The sequence below is a fragment of the Pelophylax lessonae genome (assembly GCF_965119305.1).
Source record: "Pelophylax lessonae genome assembly, chromosome: 5".
In the NCBI taxonomy this organism is placed as follows: Eukaryota; Metazoa; Chordata; class Amphibia; order Anura; family Ranidae; genus Pelophylax; species Pelophylax lessonae.
In genome coordinates, this window is record NC_138772.1 from 318,242,553 (window position 1) to 318,255,991 (window position 13,439).

Below are 13,439 nucleotides of genomic sequence, written 5' to 3' on the forward strand. Positions count from 1 at the left end.
CACCCCTAAGTGAAAACGTCCAAATTGGGCCCAATTAGCCATTTTCCTTCGCTGGTGTCATGTGACTCATTAGTGTTGAAAGGTCTCTGGTGTGTTAAATTAAGTTTTATAACTCTCACTCGCTCATACTGGATTACTGGAACAAGGTCCTGTGGTCTGAACCAAATAAGTTTATCTAGGTCCCATCAGATGAGTGGTGTCAGGCGTGTGTGGTGGCAACCAGGTGAGGAGTACAAAGACAGGTGTCTTGTGTACAGTCAAGCATGGTGGTGGGAGTTTCATGGTCTGGGTCTGTAGGAGTGCTGCCAGCCCTGGGGAGCTACAGTTCATTGAGAGAACCGTGAATACCAACATGTACTGTGGCGTACTGAAGCAGTGCATGATCCCCTCCCTTCGGAGACTGGGCCACAGTGCAGTATTCCAACATAACAACCCCAAACACCTCCAAGACGACCACTGCCTTGCTAAAGACGCAGAGGGTAAAGGTGATGGACTGGCCAAACATGCCTCCAGACCTAAACCCTATGGAGCATCTGTGGGGCATCCTCAAACGGAAGGTGGAGGAGCACAAGGTTGCTAACATCCACCAGCTCCGTGATGTCATCATGGAGGAGTGGAAGAGGACTCCAGTGGCAACCTGTGAACCTCTGGTGCATTCCATGCCCGAGAGGGTTAAGGCAGTGCTGGGATGTATTGGTGGCGACACAGTATTGACATTTTGGGCCCAATTTGGACATTTTCACTTAGGGTGTGTTAGAGATTTAGACATTAATGGCTATGTGTTGAGGTATTTGAGGGGACAGCAAATTAACACTGTTATACAAGCTGTAAACTCCTTTTGCGTTGCAGCAAAGTGTAATTTATTCAGTGTTGTCACATGAAAAGATATAATAAAATAAACAAAAATGTTAGGGGTGTTCTCACTTTTGTGAGATAGTGTAGGTGGGTAAGAAGATCTTAAAGTGTATGCAAAACCTGACTGGAAGCCAGTGCAGGGATTTCAGGATAGGGGTAATCTAATCCCTTGTACCAGACCTAGTCAGGATTGTTGAATTTTGTACATATTGTAGTCGATTAGTAGTGGATTTTGATATTGCAGTAGTCAAGTCGAGAGAACACAAATATACAGATCAGCTTTTCAGCTACAGTGTATGATGGTGTAGGACACAGCCAAGCAATGTTTCTCAAGTGGAAAAAATGGTCTGACAACATTTTGTACATGTTGATCAAAGGTTAGACTAGCCTCAGATGTCGCCCCTAGATTTTTCAAGTTAGACTGAAGTACATTGCCATCTATAGATAAGCTATTTGGACTGACCTTACATAATTGGGGATGCTAATAAGCATGCCTTCTGTCTTGTCAGCTTAATTGAAGGCAATTATGGGAAAACCAAGCTTTTATATCACAAATAGTTAGGAGAGAAGTGGCCAAAGTAGAATCCAGTTTAGTGTGGATGTATAGCTGAGTGTCATCAGCATAGAAGTGGGAAAAGAAAAGTAGGAGTTGTGAATCAGTGTTAAAAGGAAAAATTAAACAAAAAAATTAAAGTACTGGGCAGGTAAAGAAGAGTTGACCTCCTCACAATGACTGCTTTACCCCTGTAAGCTTGGCATGTTACAAATGCTTGGTTCAAGGGCCAGCAAGAGTTGCAGTATATTCATTGGAGTAAAAACGTGTTCCCATAAAACCACTTGCAGTGAAAGGCCTCATGACAATATTTACAAGCTGTAACTTGCTGTCCTAGTGATCCCCATAGACACTCCTAAACCTTGTGGACAGCCTTTCCAGAAGAGTTGAAGCTGTTGTAGCTGCAAAAGGTGGGCCAATTCAATGATGAACCGTACAGTTCGTGTGTGTAAAGGCAGGTGTCCCAACACTTTTGGTAATATTGTGTGTACAGACACGCATGCTTTTATAATATTTTTATATATTTTTTAATGCATTTGATGGCAGACTATTGAACCCTAGGGACTAAGACTGGGATGCCATTTAAGTTTGTGTGTAAAGGCAGGCGTCCCAATACCTTTTGTAATCTATTGGAAGTTACGATTTCAGGGCTTCTGTTGTGAATTTCGAAGATGAATATCTGCTTGATGCCTATAGCTACAGAGATGAATGCAGGTTTGTTTTTAAAGCGCATTTACTGCTTGTTCATAATGTTTATACTTTGATGATCATAGTGTGGACACAGATTCACTTTAAAACAGAACGACACTGCATCTCAATACTTTGAATATAAAAAATGAATTAAATAGCGTTTTTGTTTTAAAGCAACCGCCGCCATCCATCAGTGTCTCCGTGTGTTTTTGTTTTTCTTTTGGGGGGGAAATCCCTTTGAAAAACACCTCTCCGCATTTCTGGCCACACCCATCTTGAGTAGGGGCATATGATTCATGTAGCATTTACTTATGGAATTCATCGGTCCTTACCTCTGGCAATAAAGCAGGAGACTGTGCTGAGCTGGGAATGTGCTTAGGGAAGTATATTGTATTTAGTTTAACTTTTTTTTTTTTTTTTTTTTTTACATTTACTCATAATCTATTTACTAATGCTAGTAGCATAAGGATTAGGAATAGTCCAAGTTGATTGATAGTGAAGTTCCACTGTATCCTGGGTCCACACTGGTGCATGCGGAACACTGCATGTGATTCGCACAGGAATCCCACTGCATTCCTGTGCACAGCACATGAAATGTTTGCACTAAGTGATCTGAGCCATACATTTTGTATGGCTCAAATTGCGTTGATTCGCAGAAATGATGCAGGATCCTTCTTTTTTTTTTTTTCTCTGCACCTGAGTCGCCATTGCCTGAATGTTCACACCCATGTGGTGTGACTATGGCAATTGCACTGCATTTTGCAATCTTTTTCGGGGTGCCATTAATCTAACATTGACACCTGCAGCAGATCGTAAGAATGCTGTGCGATTGCTAAGCAATGTGGGGAAACAGGGAAACTTGTGCATTTCCCACATTGCTACAGTATGAACCAGGGTTCTGAGTATTTTCCACAGTGCTCTTTAAGCAGCTGTATTGAAACGTTTAAAGCAACATAGTTTTTTCAAGAAGTTTGAAGTAGTGCTGAAGCTTTTTAGCAACTTGTTTAAAGTAAATGAGCACTCCCATAGCCTCCCCAACCTGGAACTGAAGGACATCTTTCGACTCACAAATGCTTTACAAGCAGTTTTTGTACAAGCTGGAGTCCATGTGTATGATGCCTGATGCCTTGACCACACTGAATATAAATAAATTAAAACCCATTTAATCGAAGTTTGGGGGTCTTAGAATCTCTTCACATAAACAAACATCTTGTGACAATTTTTCCTTTTTTTTGTATGACATTTTTTTTTTTTTCCTTAAGCTGTAGCTCAGCCCAGCACCTTAACTTTCAGTGATATATTTGGGGATCAGAGGTCTATATACATATTGGTGTCAAAGAAAATGGGTCCGAGCTTTCTATGGTCGTACTAAAAGCAGTGCACCCAATTGAGCTTGTATTTGACACAGCTGAAGTTGGTGGTGGTTTTCTGCTTTGCTTTTTTGATATGTCTTGAAAGTTTGGGGTCTCATTTTCCTTTTCTGAAGCAGTCTATTTGAAAGATAGGTCAGGAAATATGTATGTATTTAACCACTTCAATACAGGACAGTTACACCCCCTTCCTGCCCAGACCAATTTTCAGCTTCCAGCACTCTCACACTGAGTGACAATTGCTCAGTCATGCTACACTGTAACCAAACAAGTTTTTTTAAATTTTTTTTTCCCCACACAAATAGAGCTTTCTTTTGGTGGCATTTGATCACAACTGGGTTTTTTTCGTGATCTAAGCAAAAAAAGCAAAAATTTTTTTTTTTTAGTTTCTATTATACAATTTGCAAAAAATGTATTTTTCTTCATACATTTGGGCCAAAATGTATACTGCTACATATCTACATAACCCAAATTGGTGTATATTAGTCTGTGTGAAAGTTATTGAGTCTAGAAGCTATGGTACCAATTACTGAAATTGATCACATATAATGTACTGACTGCCTATCTCCTTTCTTAAGGTCCTGAAATGTCAGGACAGTACAACCCCCCCCCCCCCAAGTAAAGTAGACAGTCCATGGTATTTAGTAAGAGGCATGGTGTGTTTTTGAAATTGTAATTTTTACCCACAATTCTTGGGAAAATGAAGACCTTTTGTTTTCTTTTTTTTTTTCCCCCACAAAGTTGTCAATTTATAAGCAATTTCTAACATCTAGCATGTACACAGCAAAAATGACAACCCAAAATACATTCTGCTACTCTTCCTTCCTGAGTATGGCGATACCACATGTGTTAGACTTTTACACATCCTGGCCACAAAGACTTAACATCCAAGTAGCACCTTCAGGTGTTTTGGAGCATAAATACAGTGGGGATCGAAAGTTTGGGCACCCCAGGTAAAAAATGTGCATTAATGTGCATAAAGAAGCCAAGGAAAGATGGAAAAATCTCAAAGGCATCAAATTACAGATTAGACATTCTTGTATTATGTCAACAAAAGTTAAATTATATTTCCATCATTTACACTTTCAAAATAACAGAAAACAAAAAAATGGCATCTGCAAAAGTTTGGGCACCCTGCAGAGTTAATATCTTGTACTGCCCCCTTTGGCAAGTATCACAGCTTGTAAACACTTTTTGTAGCCAGCCAAATCTTTCAATTATTATTTGAGGTATCTGTGCCCATTCTTCCTTACAAAAGTCTTCCGGTTCTTTGAGATTTCTGGGCTGTCTTTCACGCACACCTCCTTTTAAGGTCCATCCATAGATTTTAAATTATGTTGAGGTCAGGAGATTGTGAAGGCCATGGCAAAACCTTCAGTTTACGCCTCTTGATGTAATCCCCCGTGGATTTCGAGGTGTGTTTAGGATCATTATCCATTTGTAGAAGCCATCCTCTTTAACTTCAGCTTTTTTACAGATGGCATCAAGTTACCATCCAAAATTTGCTGAAATTTTATTGAATCCATTTTTCCTTCTACTCGTGAGATGTTCCCTGTGCCACTGGCTGCAATACAACCCCAAAGTATGATTGATCCACCCCCATGCTTAACAGTTGGACAGATGTTCTTTTTATTAAATTCTGTGCCCCTTCCTCTCCAAATGTACCTTTGCTCATTCCTGCTAAAAAATTCAATTTTAACCTCATCGGTCCACAGAACTTGTTCCCAAAATAAATCAGGCTTGTCTATATGTTCATTTGCAAAGTTCAAACACTGATTTTTGTGGTGAGGAGGTTTTCTTCTGACTCTTCCATGAAGACCATATTTGTACAAGTATCTCTTTGTAGTGGAATAGTGTACCACAACTCCAGTGTCTGCCAGATCTTTCTGGAGGGATCGTGCAGTCAAATGTGGGTTTTGAATTTGTTTTTCTCACAATCCTGCGAGCTGTTCTGTCTGATATTTTTCTTGGTCTTCCAGATCTTGCTTAACTTCCACTGTTCCTGATGACTGCCATTTCTTAATTATATTCCGTACAGAGGATATTGACATCTGAAAATGCTTTGCTATCTTCTTATAGCCTTCTCCGGCTTTGTGAGCGTCAACTATTTTCAGTTTCAGTTTTCTAGACAACTGCTTAGAAGATCTCATGGTGCTGATTGTTGGGGCAAGGTCAGATGAGTCTGGGCATTTAAAACCTTTGAGATTGACATCACCTGGTTTTCCCAGATGATGAATGAGAACAATCCATGACACTGGCAGGTCTCAGCCTTGCAAAGGGGGCAGTGCATGCTATAAATTCTGCAAGGTGCCCAAACTTTTGCAGACGCCATTTTTTTGTTTTCTGTAATTTGAAAGTGTCAATGATGGAAATAAAATCTAACTTTTGTTGACCTATTATAAGAATGTCTAATCTGTCATTTGATGCCTTTTGGAGATTTTTCCATCTTTCCTTGGCTTCTTTATGCACATTAATGCAAATTTTTACCTGGGGTGCCCAAACTTTCGATCCCCACTGTACACCTATAACTTTCTGACTACCTATCACACATTTGAAGGCCCTAGAGCACCAAGACAATGTAAACGCCCACAAAATGACCCCATTTTGGAAAGCAAACACTCCCAACGTATATTCTGAGGCATTGTGGGTCTTTTGAACATGTCATTTTTTTTTTCCACAAGTGTTTGGAAAATGTGGGAAAAAATAACATTTTTTTTTTTACACAAAGTTGTCAATTTATAGCATGTACATAGCAACAATGACACCCCAAAATACATTCTGCCACTCCGGAGTATGGCAATAACACATGTGTGAGACTTTCACAGCCTAGCCACATAGAGGGGCCCAACATCCAAGGAGCACCATTATGCGTTCTAGGGACATAAATCACACACCTAAATTCCTGACAACCTATCGCATTGTTGAAGGCCCCTAACACATAGCATAATACATACTGAATACATTCTGCTGAGCAAAGGGTAAACAAAAGATTACCTGTGGGTTTAGCAGTGCAGTGGTCCAGACAGCAGGCAGGAACCTAGACAGTGAAAGGATCGTCCAGGCAGCAGGCAGGAATACTGTCCATAGTCTGTACAGGCAGAGATATGGTCAGCGCAGCCAAAGCATTGGTCCAGGTAGCAGGCAGGGATATGGTCAGCAGCAGCGAAAGGATTGTCCATGCAGCAGGCAGGAATACTTTCCATAATTAGTGCAGGCAGAGATATGGTCAGTACAGCCCAAGTATTGGTCAAGGCAACAGGCACATGTTCCATAAGTCCTGGGTCAGTGCAGGTGGATATTATCAGCACAGCCAAAGTATTGGTCCAGGCAGCAGGCAGGACCATCAAGCTTAGGGCCTCGGGCAGGAGAGAATGGGGGCAGGGGTAGAGGCTTCTCCCACCCAAATCGCTTTGAAGCCTCCGGACTCCAGACCCTGTTCCTGGGTTACAAAACCCAGAGAAAAAACAAAAACTGTTTTTCTCAACTCAGAACACTATTCTGAAGCCCCTCACAAAATTGAGACCCCTGTGTTATTTTGAATCCCACTACTACAGTAGCAGGGCGAAAGATCTGTCTAAGTGGCAGGCAAAAAACGTGGTCGTAACAGGCCGAGGTCAGTGCAGGTAAAAGGCAGAAATAGACGGTAGGTTAAGGCATAATCGATACAGTCTAGGGTCAGTTCATGTGAAAGGCAGAAACGTGGCGGATAAACAATGCAGACGGCAGGCAGAGGCATAGTCGATATACAGGCCAGGGTCGGTTTACATGGAAGGCAGCTATATGGTTGGTTGAGGCAGCAGGAAAATATTCAGCACAGAAATTGAAGAAGGGTAAATGGCAGTCTGATTGAAATATGGGCTAAAAGTTTAGGGCAGTGTCAGTCTGAAGCAATCTCCGATGCATTGGCCAGGTTGGGTGGGACATTGGGCACAATAAAAATTGGTGTCTTACCTAATCCCTCTTTTGCTACACACCAGACACTTTTTCTTTTTTTTGGCGTCTTCCGGTTTCTGGTGATGGCATATGGTCAGGGAAATGGCGCTCATGAAGTCTGCTGACACAATCGCAACAAATGCTTTCTGGGGGGGATCCTTGCTGGTAAATCAGGGCAGTGGCAATATCTTCAATAAACGGGAGGAAGGTGTTTGGTGTTTCTGTAGATTTTTGATAGGTGACATGCGTTTTAAATGGCCAAATGGAAAAAGTAAATTGCAACATTTTTTATACCAAAAGAGGGACTTTCGTGTTGGGAGATGGGGTCTTCTTCGAAGTTCCACTGAGGTGCCATCGTGGAAGGACATGATGTAAACGTGCTTCCTATCCCTCCACTTCACAGCCAACACTTCCTCATTAAGGCTTGCGGATTCCCCATTTTGTAATTTTGTGGTGACTAGATGCTGCGGGAAGCCCTTCCTGTTTTTTCTTGCTGTTCCGCAGGCCAAGGTTTTCTTCGGGTACAGGTGGCGGAAAAGAGGCGAACTTGTATAATTGTCCATATAAATGAGTAACCCCTTTTGCAACAGTGGGAATGCTAGGCCCCAAACAATTTTCCCACTTATTTCCATGTACGTTGGGCACTCAGGGGGCTGGAGCTGGGAGTATCTGCCTTCGTACACGCGAAAGGCGTACACATACCCAGTGCTACTTTCACAGAGCTTGTTTTAAGCTGTACCTAGCCCTCTTGCTGGGAATGTACTAAAATCCCAGCCGGCTTGTGAAATGGACCAGTGATTCGTCCAGAGATGTTCTGGCCAGGGACATAAACCTTGGGAAACCTCTTAGAAAAGAAATCAATTTGGGGGCAAATTTTATAGTTTGTCAAAATTGGGATATTCTCGGGGAGGGCACTGTGAGTTATTGCTAAAATGCAGGAAGGACATTATAATGTCATAGCGGAACCTGGACATGACCAATGAATAAATTTGCATGTGGTGGATTGGTTTGGTGGACCAATGGGAATGCAACTCATTTTTTTTGTAAGCCCCATGTTGATGGTAAGGCCCAAAATCAATTTAAGCTCTTCTAATGTTAGGCATCTCCATTCAAAAGGACGGGCATGATAGGAGTTGGGGTTGTTCTCTATGAACTGATGGGCAAAAATATTTGTTTGGTCCACTATGCCTTGAAGGAACTTGTTGGCACAAATTAAAAAAATAAATTCGAGAAAAATTGAGTGTTGACCTGCAAACCGGGCTGTGCTGTGAAGGGGGGATTGTAGCTGACCTTAAGCTAGAAGGCAGCCACAATCGGTTTGCTAAGGCATCAGGAAGCTGCATTTGGGCTCGAATTCTTTGGGGCTGGTGGGAAATTCCAGTGCTTGTACTGGGCCTTTACTCCTGGGGTCTAGCACCGTTGGCGTTTACCGATTGGCCATTGGAGTGTATGGTGCTGCTGGTGTCTGCCTGGTCTTCAGTGCGTATTCTTTTATGCCCAACTTCCTCCTCCGTTTCGGTCCCCGATGTAAAGCCTTCAAAGGGCTCGGATTTGAAATCGGACAGTGGGAGCTCCCGGCTGCTCTCATCCATCAGGGTTAGAAATTGATATTCCTCTTCGGCAGTGAAAACTTTTTGGACTTGGACATGGTGGCTGTATGAAGGGTGACAGGTACTCATGTACTCTGATGGGCAGGTGACAGGTACTCGTGTACACTGATGGGCAGGTACTCGGGTACTGATGAGCAGGCGGCAAGTACTCCGGTACTCTGAGCAGGTGGAAGGCAGGCGGCAGGTACTCTCATGGGCAGGTGACAGGTACTTGGGTTCTCTGAATGGCTCACAGATAGGTACTAGTTCAGTTGGTGACAGGTCCTCTTTATTTGTTGGGGCAATCGGGGCACAGTAGTAGTCACAGTATAGTGGTAACTCACTGTTTCCAGATCTCCTCCTCACACTGGATCGGTGTGTGAGGAGAACCTGGTAACAGTGAGTTACCACATCTTTGTTGACATTTGTGACTGGCTGTGATTGGACGCAGCCGGTCACGTGGTAAAAAGCCAATTTCATTGGCTCCTTACCTAGATCAGGGATGGGTTCTGTCCAAGGGATGAGCCTTGTCTGCAATTGCCACGTAATTTCAGCCCTTTCCTCCGCCCGAGTGCCCCAACAGCGAGCAGCTTGTTATGGAGGCAGCCATGCTGCTGTTCTGTTTCCATTTAGACTTGAAGCTGAAGCTCAGCCCCACCTCCTGTCTCCTAATTGGCTCACTGACTTTAATTGACAGCAGCAAGAGCCAATGGTGCCCTGCTGCTGTCTCGGCTAATAAGTCCCAGCCAGCCAAGACTCTCATGCCAACATTGCTGGATTGTGATGGGCTCAGGTAAGTGGGGTGGTTGGGGGGGCTGCTGTACTCAGGTGTTTTATTTTAATGCATAGAATTCATTCCGATAAAAAGCTTTCTGACTTTAGAACCAATTCTGTTCTGTGTAAGAGTCCCTAGGATCCTAAAGAAATCAATAAGGCAATACAACTAATTTTTGTTACGAACGGATCATAAAGTAGATACTGAAGCTTGTCTAAGGCCCGTTCACATCTGAGCATTTTTTAACTCGAAGCTTTAACGCCTTAGGAAGTAAGAAAAAAATTCTGATAGTGGTTCACCCCTTCAATCCAAAATGCCTAGGCGGAGCCGTGTTGCTAAGCGGGGATCGATTTGTGATCCCCGCTGAGCCGGCGGATGACAGCTCCATCTCCGCTTGCAGAGCGGAGAGGGAGGTGTCTCAGCCCCCGCTGCCCTCTATGGGGGATCGGATGAGAGCGGACCGCTTGTCCGCTCTCATCAGATCCGATCCGATTACTGAACGGATGGAAAAATAGGGTTTCCATCCGTCCAGATTTCATGCACAGGATCGGATGCGGATGGCAGCGGGTGTCAGCGGAGGTGTCTCCGCTGACATCCGCTGCCCCATAGAGCTGCATGGAGGATCCGATCAGATCCGCCTAAAAAACTGACAGGCGGATCTGATCGGATCGCCCGTGTGAAAGAGCCCTAAAGCCAGACACCTGAAACTCCTTTTCAAAGCTACTTTTGTAGCCTGGTTCAGGCAACTTGGTGCATATTTTTTTTTTTTTTTTGAAGCAGTTCAAAGCAGTAACTCGTAGCAACAACCAAAAGATAGTTTTCTCTATTGGCTAATACAAAAACACTGAAGCTACAAAACGCTGTACAAAAGCATGATCAAACACTTGAAAAGAAATGTGCAATGTGACGCACAGGTGTGAATGCAGCACAAGAAACAGTGCCCAGATGAAGGGTTATATATATTCATATCCTCACAATGCTTGTCTTCAATGGCCAGATGTCAAAGTACAGAAATGTTTTATACTAAAATACCTGTAATAAATTCTAAGTTTGTACTTTTTTTCTAGTCTAGAAAGGGTGAAGTGTCTATCTTTGCACAGCGGCACTAATCTTACTTTCTTAACCAGATTATCCAGTTTGCACACATTTTGGCCTGTCATAATGTTTACCTTACACCTGTATTAGCAGCAGACAACTACAGCTGTCATCAGTTCTTACACTAATTCTTGTTGTCACAGATTAGCTAGTTGACAAGTTTTTTTTCTTTTTCCATGTACATTCCTACAAAAGCAAGAACAAAACAGGAGGGCAAGAATGTGACTTTCTACCACTACATAGAGGGTTTTTGAATATTTGTGAGCGAGCACGGTTTGCTACAGTGCCAGGCTATTGGCAAAGTAGTTATTCCTGCTGTCAAGTCAAACTGAAGTCTTTCATCACCTTGCAGAGGGATGATGCATTGTGTCAGGACATGATTGCAGAACTTCTGACACACAACCTAGTTATGACGAGATGAGAACACTTAATCATGGTTTTTGAAGGGAAAAATCATGTATGTCAATTGTTGACTTCTTTTTTTTTTTTTTTTTTTTTGTTTGTTTGCCAAGGCTTAATGCAGTGTTAATTCCTTGATGTTCTAATGCAGCATTATATATTTGCGTAAATATATTTGGTTTTGGACTTTTGCAATTCTGTGTTTTTTATTTATTTATTTTTTTTTTTTGTGGCACTTACAAATTAACACATCAAGACGTATACATGGGATAAACTTCAGACTGTGTAGGTCGGTGGTCCTCAACTCCAGTCCTCGGGGCCCACTAACAGGCCAGATTTTAAGTATTACCTTGGGGAGATGTAGACTAGAATACTGCAATCACTGAGCAGCAAATGAGATCACCTTTATGTGCTTCTGGGTCACATATGCGCAGTACCAACAGTTCAATCTCTTACCGAGCAAGAAACGCTAACCTTTTTAGTTTTATGTCCTTATGCCAGATGTTTTCTAAACTTGTCCTTATTTGCATTTTTTGGTCTTTTTAACTGCATGGCAAATGAACAAACTGTCCTAATGGCATTAATACGTTTTTAATGATTTTTCATCTAGTGTATGGGCACGATAAGACTTTTGTACTGTAAATACAGGTAGATGCATATGTTTTTTTTTTTTTTATTTTAAAGTTTTAATACAATTTTATAAATTCTATATTTGCATCAATGTGTTTGGTTTTAGGACTTTCACATTGACCACTCTCACATTGCACAGGTGTTTTTTTTTTTTTTTTATCTCCTTCCTTACTTATTATTCCCAATTCAGTGCATCAATTATACATGGGATGAACTTCAGAGCGTGTGGATGGCAGGGATGCTTTTAGAATTAGAAACTTACATGTTTGCTTGCTTGTTCACAGAGCAGAATAAAGAGACCATGTCGAAGTGCAGTTATGGGCATTGGTTTTATTGCTGATAGAGAAGTATGGCGTTTAGGGGGAAAAAAAATATAGTCATACGATTAATATTTACTAACCATTTTTGTCTGGCTATAATAGATGTTATGTGGTAGCAACTAAAACGAACACATAGAATCTGGCAGATTCTTTCTTTTAAGAATTCTACCCTAAATTCTATCCTAAAATACATAACTATTGCTTGCATTACAAAGGGATTTAGCAACATGTGAAACCCAAGGTTGATTTATTATACATTCCAGGTAGGCTAGCTACATGGATTTGTCAGTCACTGGGGATAACCCGTGTTTTGTGGTTTGTATTTCACAGGTGCATGGCATTGTACGTCGATCAAGCTCTTTCAACACAGGCAGGATTGAGCATCTGTACAAGAATCCACAAGCTCACACTGAAGGGAGTAAGGATATGTCATTGTTTTGTGTTTTATAATGTTGGAATAACTTTTTCAAAAAAAATAAAAAATTCAATACTTTTAAGTAAATACATTTATAGTTACATTATATCATGTATGCCTTAATTTGTATCTAAATGTAATTGCTGCTTAAGGGCGCTTTTAAACAAGTGTTACCCTTCTGAAGAGCGATATATGTTGGAGCATTCTTCAGAGCGCATTTGACAGGTGGTGAGGAGCCATTTTATCACCTCTTCGCCACCTGGTTTAACCCCTAAGGGCCTTCACTGCAACCATTGAATAGGTTGCATTCATTGGGAGATACTTCCAGGAAAACCCAGCAGGGGTTTTAATTCTTGGCACGAAGCAAAAAGCTGCAGTATGTGTACATCACTGTCTGTCGCCTTTTCAGCACACGGGGGAGTGCTTGGGGGGGTTTGTAAAAAAACGGCCCAACTGAGTTTACTGCCTGTATATAGGATAAGAACATGCTCCAGCCCTCCCCCCCCAAAAAAAAAAACTGTGGGTCGATGTTGTTCCCTGCCACACAAATGCATCATTTATACACAAGTCTGTGACTGACTAAACTAAAAGCTCCGTCTACCACCATAGCAGGCAGAAGTTTTAATGGACCGAAAAGGCGCTGAGTGCCCTCGTAGTCTTAACACATCCTGCAGCTTTCACACAGAGGTATGGACATCAAAGCTGGAAGATGTCTGAAGGCGCCTGACATTGCACCCATGATGCACTGACCTCAGATGCAATGCTTTTGCAGGCTCCTGGGGAAATTATATCATTTTTCACTTTTTCTGCTAACA

The 13,439-nt window shown here is 42.0% G+C and overlaps 1 protein-coding gene across 1 annotated transcript in view; it reads left to right on the forward strand.

Annotated features, from left to right (window-relative positions):
• GMDS (GDP-mannose 4,6-dehydratase) overlaps positions 1 to 13,439 on the forward strand; it is an 813,218-nt gene that overhangs the window by 147,578 nt on the left and 652,201 nt on the right. Inside the window, exon 4 of the mRNA XM_082259505.1 lies at positions 12,540 to 12,627. Within this exon, the coding sequence (XP_082115631.1) occupies positions 12,540 to 12,627 (88 nt within the window). The remainder of the gene's footprint in view (positions 1 to 12,539; positions 12,628 to 13,439) is intronic.